This window comes from Aethalodelphis obliquidens, unplaced genomic scaffold, assembly GCF_003676395.1.
Source record: "Aethalodelphis obliquidens isolate GAN/ISIS:26980383/991018 unplaced genomic scaffold, ASM367639v1 scaffold31, whole genome shotgun sequence".
NCBI classification, from domain to species: domain Eukaryota; kingdom Metazoa; phylum Chordata; class Mammalia; order Artiodactyla; family Delphinidae; genus Aethalodelphis; species Aethalodelphis obliquidens.
Genome location: NW_020837975.1, coordinates 14,034,512 through 14,054,798, shown reverse-complemented (window position 1 = coordinate 14,054,798; position 20,287 = coordinate 14,034,512). Strand labels below are relative to the sequence as shown.

The 20,287-nt window shown below is 40.3% G+C and overlaps 1 protein-coding gene across 4 annotated transcripts in view; it reads right to left on the bottom strand.

Annotated features, from left to right (window-relative positions):
* Nucleotides 1–20,287, bottom strand: part of BICRAL (BICRA like chromatin remodeling complex associated protein) — a 115,315-nt gene that overhangs the window by 38,820 nt on the left and 56,208 nt on the right. For all 4 annotated transcript variants that reach the window (XM_027127274.1, XM_027127273.1, XM_027127272.1 and 1 more), the window contains 4 exons: nt 6,771–6,816; nt 6,308–6,356; nt 6,151–6,219; nt 969–2,648 (listed from right to left, as the gene is read on the bottom strand). In XM_027127274.1, the coding sequence (XP_026983075.1) occupies nt 969–2,648; nt 6,151–6,219; nt 6,308–6,356; nt 6,771–6,811 (1,839 nt within the window). In that variant the 5' untranslated portion in view covers nt 6,812–6,816. The remainder of the gene's footprint in view (nt 1–968; nt 2,649–6,150; nt 6,220–6,307; nt 6,357–6,770; nt 6,817–20,287) is intronic.

Below are 20,287 nucleotides of genomic sequence, written 5' to 3'. Positions count from 1 at the left end.
TCCTTAGGATTCTTAGTGGAATTACTAAGTCAAAGGTATACAGTTTTAAAAATATTGATATACATGGTAGAGAGAAGTTTCTGAATTCTTCTAAATGTGGAGAAGAAAGGCAGGGCAAATGGAGGAGTAAGGAGGGTAGACCACGGGCAGGTGGTTGGTGGGGAATTGGGTATGGAGCTGGAACTACAGAACATGCTAAGAATGAGTGAGAACCAAAAGCCAGAGAAGTTCAAAGATCGGCAGATGGGGTGAAGGACCAAAGCTGATGACCCTTTGAAATGCTTTTCAGAAACATAATCCTTAACAGATTGCCCGCAGTCATTTACCGGCACAATGCTCTGGTAAGAGTAGGCTCAGGTACTTGGTCAAATCCATTGCCCTGGATCCCTCCCTCCATATGCATCCCTCTGTGCAGGCCAGTTACCCACTGCTGAGTCTCACTGAGTCCCGGAGCCTTTCCAGTTGGCACCCAAGAAACAGCTGCGACTTCCTACCCAGTCCATCCAAAACAAGCTTTCCTTTTAAATGCCTATAATACATTCCATCAAGTATATGTCTTAATATTGGCTCTTATTAAGTATTTGTCATTTGCCAGGGACTTTGCTAAGTGCTTTATATAGATTATCTCATTTAATTCTCCCAATAATTCCATGGGATAGTAGTATTACTATGTCCACTTTACTGATGAAAAAACTTAACCTCTAGAGAGGTTAGTTAAGGTAAGACTTGCTCCACGTCATTAAGCTTAGATTCAAATCCATGAGTCTCCACTCTAGACCACAACACTATCCTGGATAAAACATTTTAGTTAAGAAGAAAAAAGGCAATCAATAGTACGTTGAACATCTTAAGATAATAAATTGGGAGCCTAGGATGAAAATTATATTCTATCAGATACTCATTCCACTCTTCCATTCCGTAATCAACCAAACATTTGTTTGATATTATCATTTGTTTGATAATATTACCTGACAGAAGAACTGTTGCTGGCTTCCTGCTCCAGGTGTGTTATTGAAGGTGCTAGTAGATTTGGAAGAAGGAACTGGAAGACGATGAGACACACTGACCGGTACTGGAGTCCTGTTTGGCTGGGTCAGCTGATCTCCCGTAAAGTTTGATCCTGATGCACCAGACTGAACCGCAGCCCCAAGACTAGGATGGGCAGTGCTGGATGAGCTGACAACAGGGAACCGACTAGGTCCTGACATGCTTGTCACCGAGGGCATGGCGGCGAAGCCAGGTCTTCCTTGGGAGACGCTGCTCTGCCCAGGGGACAGGTGCAAGACGGTTGGCGATGCCTGCTGCAAGGGCATCTGCCCACCAACGATCTGAGGAGAGGCATGATTGACTATCACTGGACTTCCAGAGGCGGCGAACGTCTGCCCAGACACTAACTGGACGGCAGTATTCTGGTTGTTCAGCATCTGTCCAGAATATGGTTGGTTGGTCCTGAGCATGCTGGAAGAGTTTCTGTTCAACATGACATGCTCTGAGGTCACTTGGCCAGAAATGAGCTGAGAGGGTTGAGTCTGAAGAAGTTGCCCATTTATGGTCTGGACGTGGTGTACCGAGTTGGAACTGACGGAAAGGCTTGTAGGTATGAGGAACTGACTCTGGGGTGTGTGAGGCTGGCCCATGGGAGAATGAATAACGATACTGCCCCCAGCGCTGCTCACGGCCTGCGAGGTGACTGGCTTCCTTGTGTTCTGTTGGTTTACAATGTTCACCGACATGTGCGGACCAACCACTGAGCCCTGGGGTGAGCTCGCAGAGGCGAACGAGATCCCTGGCTGAACATGGTGCTGCTGTATTCCCAAATTGTTCACATTGTATGTGTTTTGCTGACCCATTTGGATAGGCTTTGGCTGGATATTAATTGGGACTTTATTTGAATTTGGTGCAAGACCCCTTTGTATGATGATGTTATGCACAGGTAAAGATGTTTGGAAATTTGTGCTATTAAATGGAACGGTAACAGGCTGTGCTGCTGGGCTGGAACTGGAGCTCCCAAACAAGGAGCTGCCATTAGGAGTCTGTCTGTGGACCAGAAGCCCTCCACTCACATCTGATGGGGCTTGTTGCCCACTACCCTTTAATATGATTTGAGATCCATCTAGGTTATTAATAGTCATCATGGAAGGTTGACTACCAAATGACCCAATTAACTGTATTTGACCAGAACCACTAATCTGACTGTTATTAGACAAATGCTGGCTGGGCACACTGATCCCCACGTGGTGCATAAAGCCATGGTGCACACCCACTGTATTGCTTGCAAACGATGTGCCAACAGGCACATGAGTCACCCCTATAGGCTGCAGCGTCTGACCTGAGTAATTAGAAATATTAGAAGCCTGAGTAAAGGATGCTGATGAAGAGGGATGAAGCTGAGCTTGTGCAAACTGTTGGCTTGAACCTATACTGGCGTCCAGATATGCCTCTTCTGCCAATGTCTGTTCAGTGATATTGGCCTCCTGCAAGGATTTCTGAAGAATGTCGAAAGGTTGGTCCTCACTGAGATCAGGAAGAGGAGAAGACTCAAGTTCATCTTCAAGAAACTGAAGGCTACTTGAAAGTGGCAGTCCATCACTGGGCCCTTCTCCAAGCTGGCTGCTTACAGCTTTGAGGGATGACTTAGGATCAGCATTCTAAAAAAATAAGCAGGATGTTACATGGCATATCTAACCTTGGAAAGAGATTCTTAAACAAAAATCTCATCTCACTTTTGAATATGAATAAAGCATAACAGTCTGCTTTTCAGGCACAACTCTCCAAACTGCTCACCTCATTCTCTTTTTTTAAAATAAATTTATTTTTATTTATTTATTACTTTTGGCTGCGTTGGGTCTTTGTTGCTGCGCACGGGCTTTCTCTAGTTGCAGCAAGCGGGGGCCACTCCTCATCGCTGTGCGCGGGCCTCTCACTGCCGCGGCCTCTCTCGTCGCGGAGCACAGGCTCCAGACGCACAGGCTCCGCAGCTGCGGCTCGTGGGCCCAGCTGCCCTGCGGCATGTGGGATCCTCCCGGACCAGGGCCCGAACCTGTGTCCCCTGCATTGGCAGGCGGATTCTCAACCACTGCGCCACCAGGGAAGCCCTGCTCACCTTATTCTGATACTTGATTTCCTTAGGAATGATGTTTAATGTTGTTTTTGTAAGTATATGCATTCACTGCTCTGATAAAATTATTATAGGAAACACATCAATAATGCCAACATACTCATGGCTACCTGGAGTTTAGCTTTATTTTTTAGATAGTGGCATGGCTTAATTTTTTTCAGGATTGCTCCCAAGTCCAAAGCTTGAGTGGGACTCAGCCTAGGGTATGTGCGTATCCAGGACACAGCGGTGTCTAGTTTTTTGTACCACAGGAGTAGATGTGAGTTTTGAGAGTTCCGAGTGTGGTTCTACTAGAGGTCCAGAAGGTATCCCAGATCCAGGCTTGACTTTAAATGTTTCTCGGAACTCCCCTAGTTCTAACCTGCCCCACTCCAGGCAAAATCGGCCTGGATAAAAACAAGCTTCCCATATGAAATGAGTGAATAGTTATTTGATTTCTTAGAAGTTATCAGCTTATTATGATGCTTTAAAAACCATTTCAATGTCCTATTCAAGAGTAAAAGTTGGTCAACATTTGTCAAGCGCTCACTTCTGCGTTTGTGTCTGTCCGTAACGAGTCCTTAAGGACTGCGCATTCCAACTAGAGACAACAACACAGGCAAATGAAGGGAACTGAACACAGTCACTGACAAATAAGAGACACGATGCTGGCCAGCAGTTTATCATGGGATACGTCAAAATTATAAAAGAAAAAAAAAATGGAATCAGTCGTTATTTAACATAAGGTGAAGACAATGTGAATATCCTTAACACTACTGAACTGTACACTTAAAATGGTTAAGATGGTACATTTGTTGTTATATATATTTTTAACACAATTAAAAATTTTAAAAAGATGAAGAAAAAAATCAAAAATAGATCAATCAAGTATAAACAGTCCAGGACTTCCCTGGTGGTGCAGTGGTTAAGAATCTGCCTGCCAATGCAGGGCACACAGGTTTGATCCCTGGTCTGGGAAGATCCCACATGCCGCAGAGCAACTAAGCCCGTGCGCCACAACCACTGAGCCCACGCGCCGCAACTACTGAAGCCCACGCACCTAGAGCTCGTGCTCCGCGAAAAGAGAAGCCGCCGCAACGAGAAGCCCGTGCACCGCAACGAAGAGTAGCCCCCACTTGCCGCAACTAGAGAAAGCCCGTGAGCAGCAACAAAGACCCAACGCAGCCAAAAGTAATAAATAAATAAAAATTAAAAAAAAAAAAAAAAAGAAAACAGTCCAGGGAATTCTTGGGGGTCCAGTGGTAAGAACTTGGCGCTTTAGCTGCCAGGGCCTGGGTTCAATCCCTGGTTGGGGAACTAAGATCCCACAAGCTGCATGGCGCAGCCAAAAAAAAAAAAAAAAAAAAAGAATGAAGAGTCCAACTTTCAAAACTATACAGATTCTCAGCCCTAGGTTAATAAGGTGTGTTGGGGGCTAGATGATGGGAAGACCCAGGTAGAAAAGCCAAGACTAGTTCACTTGACACCCAATCAACAGTTGAAACGGGACTAATGTGGCTTCAGTTAGGTGGACACCACCTTAGGACTTGAACAGTCATTTGAAAGGAAGTGGGAAAAAGCAACTGAAAGCAAGGAGGTTTGTTTGTTTTTGCAGAGAAATATCAAGGCAACAGTGGATTATCTCCTGAGTGGTGGTACACAGTTTAATGTTTTTACAATGCACAAATTAACAGACCACAGGTTTAAAATTCCATATTTTTAAAAGCTTTTAAAATGTTTTACTGACATGATGCAACTCAAGTTTACAATAAATACACCCTGAATGAAGCAGCCTGAAGAGTTAGAATTAATACTTACGTGGAAGTGGGAGAGCTGGTAAGTAAAAATCATTAGTGTTGGCAAACAGGCTCAGTATCTACTTTATGGGTTTAATGGCATCACATGCAGTTATTGCCCACGCAGAATGAATTTCAGCATTGCTACTAATTCATAAGCCTTACAGGAAATCAGTGCTGTGACTTTAAAGCCACCCCTAGCATGTGGAGGAGTCTTGCATGTTATGATCTGACATACTTTACACATACTCAAATACTTTAAAGAATTGTGCATTCCCAAGGACTTTCTGAATACTATTCCATTTTATGGATGAAGAAAATAAAGACCCTGACGATGACGATAAGTTGACATTAACTGAGCACTGTGTCAACTGATTTCCATGGACTAGTCCATTCATCTTAACCACCCTATGAGGTAGATTTATCATTCTCCTGGATTCACAAATAAGGAAACTGAGTCTTAGAGATTTAGTGATAGATGCAAGGTTATAAAGCTAGTAAGTGGCAGAGCAAGGATTCAAACTTGGGTGGTCGGACTCTGGACTCCCATCCATGGCAGAACAAAGCAGTTGAAAAGATTAAAGTAACATAGGCTTAAACACAACAATCCGGATATAGTTTCCAGGCAGGACTTCCCTGCCCTCAGGTCAGATTTCTTGTCTAGATGTTCCTAGAGCTTAAGAACCTGCGCCCTGGAACCTGGTGGCCTGGGTTCGATTCCTAGCTTGCGACTCCTGGCTGTGTAATACTGGGTAAATACCAACCTTTAGTTCTCTCATCTTTAAAAATGGATAATGATAGAACCTACTTCACGGAATTATTGTAAGGTTAACGAGGTTAATATGCGTTAAGCTCTGAGTGCCAAGAACATACCGAGCGCTCAGTAGGTGTCAGCTACTATGATCTTTCTCCTTGTTTAAGATGAAAATGATTAGAAAGTAACCACAATACAGAATGATTTTTTTAAAGCTTATGTAACAACATTCAAAAGACTCTAATATAAGTTTCTCAGGCTATAACGTTTCTGAGGCATTTTAGAAAGAAAGTTGAAACTTTAGGAAAATGGCAAAGTAAAAATCTTAATAGACTAAGTTAAAAGTAGAAAATGTCAACAAAATTCAATAGATTTTCCTCTTGTGTCAATTACAAAAGACAAAGTAGGGATTCCCATTATGATACAAAGGCAATTAAAGCTTCAATTCACTAGGCATCAATGAGACAAACATTTGATCATTGCATTCAGTTTCCAATACTCACACTAGAGTTGGCGAAAATTGAATTTGAATTGGCTGCAGAATATCCTGCATTAGTCAAGTCCTCATTGCTCTGCAAAAGTACAAATTCAAAAAAGTGATCACTTTGACTCTCAGGAAGAAACAAAATGTATGCCTACGATGGTCTGAGTATTACTTACCGATTTATTACTAGGTCCATGTAGAAAATAGTTCAATGCCTGTGGGTCTCTAGAAAACAACAGCCAAAAAGAGAAAACAGCAAATAAATACATTACTTATATTTAGGGTTCATTTTTACAGGGGAAAAAGAAAATGATGTATTAGTTTGAGTAAAATCCTCTCCCTGTTTTAAAACTATTAGTAGTTTTTTTTGTTGGTTTTGTTTTGTTTCATTTTGATGTTCCATTTCCTATCATCACTCATTTCTGCCTCCTAGGATTTTTTATAAAATAAATTTAATAAAGGATTACCTAATTATGACCCCTATGTTAATCCATGTCACTTTGTCTCCCTTCTATATCTATGATGATTATTTAATCTTTATTTTAAAAACCCACTTGGTTTTAATATGCTTATTAGGTTGTTTTAGTACAGCAAACCTCACACATTTGATTTACCCTTATTTTGGAATGAGCATCTTACCCAATAAGATCAAGGAGACACGAGTCATCATCATCATCCATGACAACTATAAAGAAAAGGAATAAGAAAGCACTGTTTCAGCAAAGCAGAATAAAGCCAGTAGCATCAATGCAACACAAAAATATACCTTATACTTTCCTAGATAAATAACTAATTCATGTGAGTTTTCCCTCTAATTGCTTATTATGAATGTGACTTTTAAATTTTTGTGGTCATTCAAGAGATGAAGTATTCAATTTACATTGTTTTTATTGAACACAAATCCTTAACTTACAAGTCAAAAAGCAATCTAGACAAATCAAGGAGAGTTGGCAGCAACCACTCACACACAGATTCCTCAAAGGGGCGGTAAACCATGAACAGTAACTTCCTCAAAATGTACACAGTGAACAAGAGGAGAAATCGTATTTTTGTTTTAGAAAAAAATCTCATGCATACAGAGGTCTTTGAATTTTGCGACTGGATATTTCCAAACCTGGTGAGCAATCTGGATTTCTAGCCATATTCTGGCTATCTTTAGGAAAACAGAAAAGTCAGTTGTCCCTACTTTTTGAGACAGAAGAGGCACCATCGCCCCAGGCAGTACTGCAACAGGCTCTGCCCTGAAGGTCCCAAGTTCCTCCCTCTGCAGCAGTAACGCCAACTGTTCAATTCCAAACAGTCTGCATCCCAACACTGGAATCTTTAAAGTAGAAACCCTCAACCCCAAATTCACCCCAGCTCCAAGCCCAAATCTCTCTCTCTCCCCAGCCATCGACAGCATCCAGCCTAACCAGCGCAATCACTGTGCTCTGGCTGAAACAATAACAACTGTATAAATTCCAAGAGCAGCTCTCCCCCTTTCTTTCTCCTCCCTCCCCCCGAGATCCAGCAAACTTACACTAGTGATCCGACACCTGGCAACACTGCTTCGCACCCATTTCGAGCCATGCAGTGGAATAATTTACATCACGGAATGCCAAGGCCAAGAGTTCTGGAGCCGTTGGAAAGGGCAGTTGTGAACGGCAGTTGGACGGAGGAATGAAATCCTGAAGAGATGCCCAGAAGAGGGACACGCCCGAAGAAGGCAGAGGCAGAGTTTCTACTAAGTTTTTTTTCTCCGTTAAAACTGCCATCTCCTCTCCACTTCCCCTCAGCTTCCCATCCTATCAGTCACAAGGCCAAACAAATATAAAATGTACTCCTGCCACATGGAAGGAAACTTGCTCTCTTCAGGAAGGGTCTGGAAGGGGTAAGTATCCCCCCATGTGGGACCTTCCCGTTGATGGGAGAATTGGTTCAGCTGCTGAATGATCCGGATGATTACAATCCATTTGAGTGGATCATCAGTGGAGAGGAGAGGTGATGGGTGAGACAGGAGGAGGTCAGAGTGGGGAAAGCCTGTCAAAAGGTAACATCCATGGCCAAAACTGTGAAAGGCACAGCAGGCTAAGTGAAGTCTGCATCTAGCCCTCAGATGTCCAGGTGCCCAGGGGCATGCGAGGACGACTCTACTAATATGACTTTGAGGAGTGAAAAGGGACAGGAAAGAGAAAGAGGAAAACTATCATTAAGTAGATATGTAGACATCAGTGTGAAGAGCTTCCCTTAAATCATGATAGTTAATATGTAGAACTGCACTAGCTGTTGCTCATTACCGTATCCTGGGCTTATCTCCCAGACAGCACACTCGCATGGACTAAATTAGCCAAATATGACGTATAATTAAGCCTATAAAGTGGATATTATTTCTTTACTTCAACGTGACCATTTAAATGGAGTTCCACTGTATCCTTTGTAAATTTATTTTTTTTAAGTGTCTAACAGTCTCTGGAACAAACTAATTAATAAAAACGTACGTGAAAAATAGCTTACACCAAAGCAGAACACTTTCATGCCTCTCCCACTTCCCTCACTGCTTTACACCTGTACCCAGCTCCTCCAGTGGATGAGATGCCCAAGGGTTAACACACACTGAGGGAGGGAGGCAGCGTCAGTCACTCCTCCGAGGAGGTGTCACTGCCACTGGGACTTTCAAGCACAGAGAACATTTGTTACCCCAAAGCTCAAAGTGACAAGCTACTCCTTGAGTAGCCCAAATAAAAGAACAATTTTACAATACTGAATGAAATTAAAAGCCATTGCACATCCCCCACAGCAAACCAAGCAGACCGCTCAAATGCTTGACGAAACGCTCCTGGGGGACATCCGCCCTACTCGGGGGCATCAGTCCTAACAGACAGATCTCCTCCTCCAGGCCTCCTTGGGTAGAACTCTACGAGCCTTTATCCTCAGGGGTACCCCGAGAATTCTGCTTTTTAAAGGGCCGCACTCTTTTCTGACTATAAACAGTTTCAAATTAGAAGAGATGACTCTTATCCCTACATGCCCAGCTCTACAGGGTGCCAAAACACAGTCCCGTTACAGCCCGAGCCAGTAGTCCTTTCCCAGGAGGACACACAGCCCACCAAAGCAAATCCACCAAAGCAAAACTGTAGAAATTGACTACGATTCTAAAGTGGGAAGACGACCTGAGGATCAGAAACGGACTCAAAAGTGAAGAGCTTAGTTTTTTTGGAAAAGATTCGCCCATTACTTCTGGACTCTTGTTGAGGCTCTTTTCTCATTAAAGTAACAACCCTGGATTCACTAGATGGGCCTCTGGCCACAGGTGAAACCTATAAGGCTGTGTGAAAGTTAAGTCCCCCCTCTAAGGGGTTAAAAACTACTTCTTGGTTCAGCACACTTGAGCAAGACACATCCCCTAAGTAATAGCAGTTTACAGCAGTAGAATTTGTCAGGGAGAGAAGGGGATTGCAGTTCTTACAGAATCCTCATAGGCACCCCAAGAGATCAGAAATCACTGCCCCAGACACCTGACTACCACTCTCAAAAAGTTAAATCTAATATTTAAAATGGCTCTTACTATTCTTAGTCAAGAGGCACTATGAAAGTGACATTTCCAATCAGTGGGGGAAAGATGTTAGCCTTCTAGAGAAAAGAAGGTGGAGCCGTACCTCACATCTTACACAAAAATAAATTCCAGGTGGATCTAAGAGTTAAATGGGAGGGAGGAGGAGAGCTTCAAGTACTAGAATAACATATGGGAGAATTTTGTTTTTATAATCTTGGAGTAGGGAAAGGCTAAGTATGTCACAAGACGCAGAAGTCATAAAAGAAGATTGCCAAATGTGATGACAAAACATTTTTAAATTCTGCATGATAAAAGAAAAAAAAAACATGAATAAAGTCAAAGACTAAAAAACCCCCAAAAAACATACGACGGGAAAATACTTTCAATTCATATCACAAACAGCTTTTCTCCTTAATACATAATTCCTATTTTTAAAAAGTCAGCTACCCTGCAGAAAATCAAAGGGTATGAAAAATCAGTTCATAAAAAAAGGAAAGACAAGTAGCTCCTAAACATGTAAAAGTAATCACCCTCACTTAGAATAAGAGAAATGAAATTAAAGTTACAATGAGATACTATTATTTGTCAGATTGGCAAAGATAAAAAAGTTTGGTTAAGGACTATGCTAGTCAGGAAATGGGAAATAGGGACTTTTATACCCTGGTAGTGAGAGTGTAAACTCACGTGACCTCTGGAGAGGGCAGTTTAGCAGTCGCTTTCAAAGTTTTAAGGGCACAAATCACTTCACCTAGCAAATATTTCCAGGTACTCGTCCCGCAGATATTCTTCTACATGTGTGAAATGATATGTGTATAAGAATATCCAGTGCAGCATGATTGGTTTTAGCAAAAGACTAAAAACCTCGATGTCAGGGGTAGGGGGTTTCTTCTTAAGGTGATGGAAATGTTGTGTAATTAAACCACTGAATTGTACACTTTACAGGGTACATTTTATGGTATTTAAATTCTATTTAAAGCATTTTTAAAAACTCTATGTCCATAATGAAAGAGGTGTGTACCTTTCTTGTTCCTTTGATCATATATCTTTCTAAGTCAGTCTGTATAAATATGCCTCATTTTTCTTTGTATTTTATTTTTTACACTGCAGGTTCTTATTAGTTATCTGTTTTATACATATTAGTGTATACATGTCAATCCCAATCTCCCAATTCATCCCACCACCACCCTCCACCCCCGCCACTTTCCCCCCCTTGGTGTCCATATGTTTGTTTTCTACATCTGTGTCTCTATTTCTGCCCTGCAAACCAGTTCATCTGTACCACTTTTCTAGGTTCCACATATATGCATTAATATACGATATTTGTTTTTCTCTTTCTGACTTACTTCACTCTGTATGACAGTCTCTAGATCCATCCACATCTCTACAAATGACCCAATTTCATTCCTTTTTATGGCTGAGTAATATTCCACTGTATATATGTACCACAACTTCTTTATCCATTCATCTGTCGAGAGGCATTTCGGTTGCTTCCATGACCTGGCTATTGTAAATAGTGCTGCAATGAACACTAGGGTGCATGTGCCTTTTTGAATTATGGTTTTCTCTGGGTATATGCCCAGTAGTGGGATTGCTGGATCATATGGTAATTCTATTTTTAGTTTTTTAAAGGAACCTCCATACTGTTCTCCACAGTGGCTATATCAATTTACATTCCCACCAACAGTGCAAGAGGGTTCCCTTTTCTCCACACCCTCTGCAGCATTTGTTGTTTTTAGATTTTCTGATGATGCCCATTCTAACTGGTGTGAGGTGATACCTCATTGTAGTTTTGATTTGCATTTCTCTAATAATTAGTGATGTTGAGCAGCTTTTCATGTGCTTCTTGGCCATCTGTATGTCTTCTTTGGAGAAATGTCTGTTTAGGTCTTCTGCCCATTTTAGGATTGGGTTGTTTGTTTCTTTAATACTGAGCTGCATGAGCTGTTTATATATTTTGGAGATTAATCCCTTGTCCATTGATTCGGTTGTGAATATTTTCTCTCATTCTGAGGGTTGTCTTTTTGTCTTGTTTATGTTTTCCTTTGCTGTGCAAAAGCTTTTAAGTTTCATTAGGTCCCATTTGTTTATTTTTGTTTTTATTTCCATTACTCTAGGAGGTGGATCAAAAAAGATCTTGCTGTGATTTATGTCAAAGGGTGTTCCTCCTATGTTTTCCTTTAAGAGTTTTATAGTGTCCAGTCTTACATTTAGGTCTTGAATCCATTCTGAGTTTATTTTTGTGTATGGTGTTAGGGAGTGTTCTAATTTCATTCTTTTACATGTAGCCGTCCAGTTTTCCCAGCATCACTTATTAAAGAGACTGTCTTTTCTCCATTGTACATCCTTGCCTTCTTTGTCATAGCTTAGTTGACCACAGGTGTGTGGGTTTATCTCTGGGCTTTCTATCTTGTTCTATTGATCTATGTTTCTGTTTTTGTGCCAGTACCATACTGTCTTGATTACTGTAGCTTTGTAGTATAGTCTGAAGTCAGGGAGTCTGATTCCTCCAGCTCTGTTTTTTACCCTCAAGACTGCTTTGGCTATTTGGGGTCTTTTGTGTCTCCATACAAATTTTAAGATGATTTGTTCTAGCTCTGTAAAAAATGCCATTGGTAGTTTGATAGGGATTGCATTGAATTTGCAGATTGCTTTGGGTAGTATAGTCATTTTCACAATATTGATTCTTCCAATCCAAGAACATGGTATAGCTCTCCATCTGTTGGTATCATCTTTAATTTCTTTCATCAGTGTCTTACAGTTTTCTGCATACAGGTCTTTTGTTTCCCTAGGTAGGTTTATTCCTAGGTATTTTATTCTTTTTATTGCAGTGGTAAATGGGAATGTTTCCTTAATTTCTCTTTCAGATTTTTCATCATTAGTGTAGAGGGATACAAGAGATTTCTGTGCATTAATTTTGTATCCTGCAACTTTACCAAATTCATTGATTAGCTCTAGTAGTTTTCTGGTGGCATTTTTAGGATTCTCTATGTATAGTATCATGTCATCTGCAAACAGTGACAGTTTTACTTGTTCTTTTCCAGTTTGTATTCCTTTTATTTCTTTTTCTTCTCTGATTGCTGTGGCTAGGACGTCCAAAACTATGCTGAATAATAGTGGTGAGAGTGGACATCCTTGTCTTGTTCCTGATCTTAGAGGAAATGCTTTCAGTTTTTCACCATTGAGAATGATGTTTGCTGTGGGTTTGTCATATATGGCCTTTATTATGTTGAGGTAGTTTCCCTCTATGCACATTTTCTGGAGAGTTTTTATCATAAATGGGTGTTGAATTTTGTCAAAAGCTTTTTCTGCATCTATTGAGATGATCATATGGTTTTTATCCTTCAATTTGTTAATATGGAATATCACATTGATTGATTTCCGTATATTGAAGAATCCTTGCATCCCTGGGATAAATCCCACTTGATCATGGTGTATGATCCTTTTAATGTGTTGTTGGATTCTGTTTGCTGGTATTTTGTTGAGGATTTTTGCATCTATATTCATCAGTGATATTGGTCTGTAATTTTCTTTTTTTGTAGTATCTTTGTCTGGTTTTGGTATCAGGGTGATGGTGGCCTCATAGAATGAGTTTGGGAGTGTTCCTTCCTCTGCAATTTTTGGGAAGAGTTTGAGAAGGATGGGTGTTAGCTCTTCTATAAATGTTTGCTAGAATTCACCTGTGAAGTCTTCTGGTCCTGGACTTTGTTTGTTGGAAGATTTTTTATCACAGTTTCAATTTCATTACTCGTGATTGGTCTGTTCATATTTTCTATTTCTTCCTGGTTCAGTCCTGGAAGGTTATACCTTTCTAAGAATTTGTCCATTTCTTCCAGGTTGTCTGTTTTATTGGCATAGAGTTGCTTGTAGTAGTCTCTTAGGCTGCTTTGTATTTCTACAGTGTCTGTTGTAACTTCTCCTTTTTCATTTCTAATTGTATTGATTTGAGTCCTCTCCCTCTTTTTCTTGATGAGTCTGCCTAATGGTTTATCAATTTTGTTTATCTTCTCAAAGAACCAGCTTTTAGTTTTATTGATCTTTGCTATTGTTTTCTTTGTTTCTATTTCATTTATTTCTGCTCTGATCTTTATGATTTCTTTCCTTCTACTAACTTTGGGTTTTGTTTGTTCTTCTTTCTCTAGTTTGTTTAGGTGTAAGGTTAGATTGTTTATTTGAGATTTTTCTTGTTTCTTGAGGTAGGCTTGTATAGCTATAAACTTCCCTCTTAGAACTGCTTTTGCTGCATCCCATAGGTTTTGGATCGTAGTGTTTTCATTGTCATTTGTCTCTAAGTATTTTTTGATTTCCTCTTTGATTTCTTCAGTGATCTCTTGGTTATTTAGTAACGTATTGTTTAGCCTCCATGTGTTTGTGTTTTTTACGTTTTTTCCCCTGTAATTTATTTCTAATCTCATAGTGTTGTGGTCAGAAAAGATGCTTGATATGATTTCATATTTCTTAAATTTACTGAGGCTTGATTTGGGACCCAAGATGTAATCTATCCTGGAGAATGTTCCGTGCGCACTTGACAGGAAAGTATAATCTGTTGTTTTTGGATGGAATGTCCTATAAATGTCAATAAAATCTAACTGGTCTATTGTGTCATTTAAAGCTTGTGTTTCCTTATTAATTTTCTGTCTGGATGATCTGTCCATTGGTGTAAGTGAGGTGTTAAATTCCCCCGCCATTATTGTGTTACTGTCAATTTCCTCTTTTTAGTTGTTAGCAGTTGCCTTATGTATTGAGGTGCTCCTATGTTGGGTGCATATATATTTATAATTGCTGTATCTTCTTCTTGGATTGATCCCTTGATCATTATGTAGTGTCCTTCCTTGTCTCTTGTGACATTCTTTATTTTAAAGTCTATTTTCTCTGATATGAGTATTGCTACTCCAGCTTTCTTTTTTTTTTTTTGCGGTATGTGGGCCTCTCACTGTTGTGGCCTCTCCCGCTGCGAAGCACAGGCTCCGGACGCGCAGGCTCAGCGGCCACGGCTCACGGGCCCAGCTGCTCCGCAGCATGTGGGATCCTCCCGGACCGGGGCACGAACCCATGTCCCCCGCATCGGCAGGCGGACTCCCAACCACTGCGCCACCAGGGAAGCCCCCAGCTTTCTTTTGATTTCCATTTGCATGGAATATCTTTTTCCATCCCCTCACTTTCAGTCTGTATGTGTCCCTAGGTCTGAAGTGGGTGTCTTGTAGACAGCATATATACGGGTCTTGTTTTTGTATCCATTCAGAGAGCCTGTGTCTTTCGGTTGGAGCATTTAATCTATTCACGTTTAAGGTAATTATTGATATGTATGTTCCTATGACCATTTTCTTAATTGTTATGGCTTTGTTTTTGTAGGTCCTTTTCTCCTCTTGTGTTTCCCACTTAGAGAAGTTACTTTAGCATTTGCTGTACAGCTGGTTTGGTGGTGCTGAATTCTCTCGGCTTTTGCTTGTCTGTAAAGCTTTTAGTTTCTCCATCAAATCTGAATGAGATCCTTGCCAGGTAGAGTAATCTTGGTTGTAAGTTCTTCCCTTTCATCACTTTAAATATATCGTGCCACTCCCTTCTGGCTTGTAGAGTTTCTGCTGAGAAATCAGCTGTTAACCTTATGGGAGTTCCCTTGTACGTTATTTGTCATTTTTCCCTTGTTGCTTTGAATAATTTTTCTTTGTCTTTAATTTTTGTCAGTTTGATTACTATGTGTCTCGGCGTGTTTCTCCTTGGGTTTATTCTGCCTGGAACTCTCTGCGCTTCCTGGACTTGGGTGGCTATTTGCTTTCCCATGTTAGGGAAGTCTTCGACTATAATCTCTTCAAATATTTTCTTGGGTCCTTTCTCTCTCTCTTCTCCTTCTGGGACCCCTATAATGCGAATGTTGTTGTGTTTAATGTTGTCCCAGAGGTCTCTTAGGCTGTCTTCATTTCTTTTAATTCTTTTTTTCTTTATTCTGTTCTGTGGCAGTGAATTCCACCACTCTGTCTTCCATGTCACCTATCCGTTCTTCTGCCTCAGTTATTCTGCTATTGATTCCTTCTAGTGTATTTTTCATTTCAGTTATTGTATTGTTCATCTCTGTTTGTTTGTTCTTTAATTCTTCTAGGTGTTTGTTCTTTAATTCTTCTAGGTCTTTGTTAAGCATTTATTGCATCTTCTTGATCTTTGCCTCTATTCTTTTGAGGTCCTGCATCATCTTCACTGTCATTATTCTGAATTCTTTTCCTGGAAGGTTGCCTATCTCCACTTCAGTTAGTTGTTTTTCTGGGGTTTTATCTTTTTCCTTCATCTGGTACATAGTCCTCTGCCTTTTCATTTTGTCTATCTTTCTGTGAATGTGCTTTTCGTTCCACAGGCTGCAGAACTGTCTGTCTCATTATTTTTAACGGCTGTGTAATATTCCAGTGTGCATGAATCATGATTTAATGCTCCCAAGTGCTGGGTGGAGGCAGAATATGTACATGTGTTTGTAAATATTCAGACCCTGAAATGAGGCACAAATAACCAGCAACACCAGCTGCTTCTGTGAGGGAATCTGGGTGGCTGGAAACACAGAGGAAGGTATACACTTCACTTATATGTCCTTTTGTACCTCTTGAATGTTATGCCACATGTGTGAAAGGCTTATTTTAAGAAATAAATACAATTAATATGGGAATTTCCTGGCAGTCCAGTGGTTAGGATTCTGGGTTTTCACTGCCTGGGGCCCGGGGTTTGATTCCTGGTTGGAGAACTAAGGTCCTGCAAGCCACACAGTGCCCCCCACACCAAATACAATTAATAAAACAAAGAGGATGGGGGAGACCCATGAAACACAAGAATCTCAAATCAGTCTCACTCTAGGTAAGCATACCAGAGATCAAATACCTGGAAAATTTTCAAGCAGCCTAGTGGCCTCAAGAATAATCTACATCAGCTATCTGTAAGAAATATCTTCCAGACAGTCTGATTTTCATTAAGATCACAGAAAGATTTTAAAGACCTCTAAGACAGGGATAAAAAGGAAGATGACAGGCTATTTAAAATGTTTTTCATACAGTGGGAACAGTCTGAGCTCTCATATCAAGAAATGTATTGGTTTCAAGAACAGCTATTTCAGGAAAGCTAGCTAAGCAAATCAATTCTACTGATTTAAGATATTATAACCTAGCAGCAGTAGAAGAAAATTTTTAAAGTCATACACAGGATTTCAAATACTTCACAAAATGAAATTTGGTATGTGACTGCTATAACGAATGATTCTCTTCTCTTCCTTATATGCCTCTCTGTTCTTTTTCTTCTTCCAAAAACATTACATAGTGAAAATGACTAGGAAGCTAAAACTTTAAAAGATCACCAAGAGTCAATATAATAGGCTATCTTACCAACATACAAAAAATTACTGACATTTGCTTTATTTGCACTAATTTGGTATAGCATCAGTATATGCCATAATTTCCCAATCATTTACAAACAAATTTACCTTTAAAAGGTGCTGAGGCTAGCAGAGGGATCATTGGGAAACTTTATTTAAGCAATCATGAGCTGTGGAATGGTTGCAGTGTTCTCATGTGATCTGTGCCTGAGCTATTCAAGGTATAACGAGCTGTAGTCGCTTTTATTTTTACCCACATATTTACCAGTTCCAGTGCTGTTCGTTCCTTTGAGTAAATCCAATTTTCATCTGGTATCATTTTCTCCCTTCTGAAGGATTTCTTTTTTTAAAAAAATTAATTAATTTATTTATTTTTGGCTGGGTTGGGTCTTCGTTGCTGTGTGCGGGCTTTCTCTAGTTGTGGCAAGCGGGAGTTACCCTTCGTTGTGGTGCGTGGGCTTCTCACTGCGGTAGCTTCTCTTTGCTGCAGAGCACGGGCTCTAGGCATGAGGGCTTCAGTAGTTGTAGCACGCGGGCTCAGTAGTTGTGGCTTGTGGGCTCTAGAACACAGGCTCAGTAGTTGTGGTGCATGGGTTTAGCTGCTCCGCAGCATGTGGGATCTTCCCAGGCCAGGGCTCAAACCCTTGTCCCCTGCATTGGCAGGGGGATTCTTAACCACTGTACCACGAGGGAAGCCCCTGGAGGATTTCTTTTAATATTTTTGTAGTACAGATCTGGTGATGAATTCTTTCAGTTTTCGTATGTCTTTAAAAAAAGTGTTTATTCTGCCTTCATTTTTGAAATGTATTTCATGGGACATATAGTTCTAGACTGAGTTTTTTCTTCTCTTTTGGATCTTTAAAGATATTGCTACACTGTTTCTTGCTTGCATTGTTTCCAAATAGAATTCTGCTGTCATTCTTACTTTTGTCTTTTTGTACATGATAGGTCTCCCCTCCCCACCCCATCCCCACTCCAATGCTTTAAACTTTTTCTCTTTATCACTGGTTTTAAGCAATCTGATTCTGATATGCCTTGGCATCATTTTCTTCATGCTTCTTGTGCTTGGGGTTCATTAAACTTCTAGGATCTGTAGGTTTATAGTTTTCCTCCAATTTAGAACAATTTCAGCCATTCCTTCATATATTTTGTGTCCCTACCCCTCCTTCAGGGACTCCAATTACCTACGATTATGCTGCTTGAAGTGGTTCCACAGTTCACTGGTGCTCTTTAAAAAAAATTTTTTTAAGTGTCCTTTTATCTCTCTGGCTTTCATTTAGGATAGTTTCTATTGCTATGTCTTCAAGCACACTAATTTTTTCTTCTGCAGTGTCTAATCTGCTTGTTAATTGCATCCAATGTATTTTTTATTTTCAAACATTGTAGTTTTCATCTCTAGAAGTTGGTTTTTTTTTAATATCTTCCATTTCTTTATTTAATATGTTCAATCTTTCCTCTACCTTCTTGAAATTATGCAGAATAGTGACAGCTTTTTAATGTCCTTCTCTACTAATTCTATCATTTATATCATTTCTGGGTCTTTTTCTACTGATTGATTTTTGTCCTCCTCATAGTGGGTGGTATTTTTCTCCTTCTTTGTATGCCTGGTACTTTTTTATTGGATTCCAAACATTGCTAATTTTACATTATTGAGTACTGGATATTTTTGTATTCCTATAGATACTTTTGAACTTTGTCTAGGACACAATTAAGTTACGTGTAAATGGTTTGATTCTCTTGAGGTCTGCTTTTAAGCTTTGTCAGTCTTTAGTCTAGGGCTAATTTTGCCCTATAGTGAGGCAATACCCTTCCGAGTACTTCACTTGATGTCCCATGAATTACAAGGATTTTTGCAGTCTTGCAGGTGGGAACACAAACTCTTCTCTGCCCTGTGTGAGCTCCAAGTGTTATTTCCGATAATGTTTTTGGTTGATTCTTTCCCATGACTTGGGTAGTTTCCCCACACACATGTACTGATCAGGTTACCAGCTGAAGACTCAGGAGAGACTCTCTGCAGCTCTCCAGGGTTTTATCTTCATGTAGCTCTCTCCTCTGGTGCTCTGCCCAATGAGTTTTAGCCACTTTTACCCCCCAGCTGCATCAGCTCAACTCAGGAAGATTACTAGACTCCATCTGGATTCCCCTTCCCTGCGCTATGGCCTGAAAACTCCCCAGACAGAAGCTGGGGCAGTTACAGGGCTTACCTTATCTGTTTTCTATTTCTCATGAATCCCTGTCCTGTGCTGCCTGATATTCAATGTCTAAAAACCATTGTTTAATATATTTAATCTAATTTTTAACTGTTTTATGCAGGAAGGTCAATCCAATCCCTGTCATTGCATCTTGGTCCTATAGCGATTTTTAAGGTTTTGGAAGAAATCACTTTAGGAGGTAAGAACAGCTTATATGAGTTCATTAGCATGAATTATAGAATCAGAGCATCCTCAAAGGAGGAAAGGAGAAAGGGAGGACAGTAAATTGTAGTTTTATCCCCTGCCTCCTTCTGTTTTCTACCCTGAAGAATAGCTTAGGGAATGGGGAAAGCCGCTTCACTAATTACTACCTTTAATGAACTTGTTCAGTGGTTGAAAAGAATAAGCATTTAAACAACATTTAGCACCCACTATGTGCCAGGTCCTCTGTTAAGGACTGGGAATATCAAATGAGTATGACATAAAATGCAATAATAAATGTAAATACCCTTAACATTTTTGTAGGACTGTAAAAGCAAGGCCAAGAAGTAAATTATTATGTTTAAGCAAACAATATTCTGATAAGTGTCATGATGAAAAAGTTACACCATAAAACAGTCACTTACCCAGGGCAAGTAACTGTTTACGTCATCTAAGATATAAAGTATTTTCCTCTTATTCCTTTTACTATATTGTCACTGTTATGGACTGTTAAATTTTATTTTTATTATTTTTTGGCTGCACCGTGCAGCACACGGAATCTTAGTTCACCAACCAGGGATCAAACTTGTGCCCCCTGCAGTGCAAGCATAGAGTCTTAACCACTGGACCACCAGGAAAGTCCCCGGACTGTTAAATTTTGTAATTGCAAGGCTGTGTCAAACTTCCTGGCACAGTTCCTGATTGTAAGGAACTCTCTTTCTTTGGGGAGAGAGATGCAACAATTCATCACAACGCAAGGTAAGAAGTGCTAGAGCTTTTGGCGGGGGTTCCCAAGCTTTTGCAGGTGAAGTCACTGGTCATTTTTTTTGTGAAATAATATGACATTTTACTAGGAGAAAACACTAGTATATTTTCACAATTATGCCCA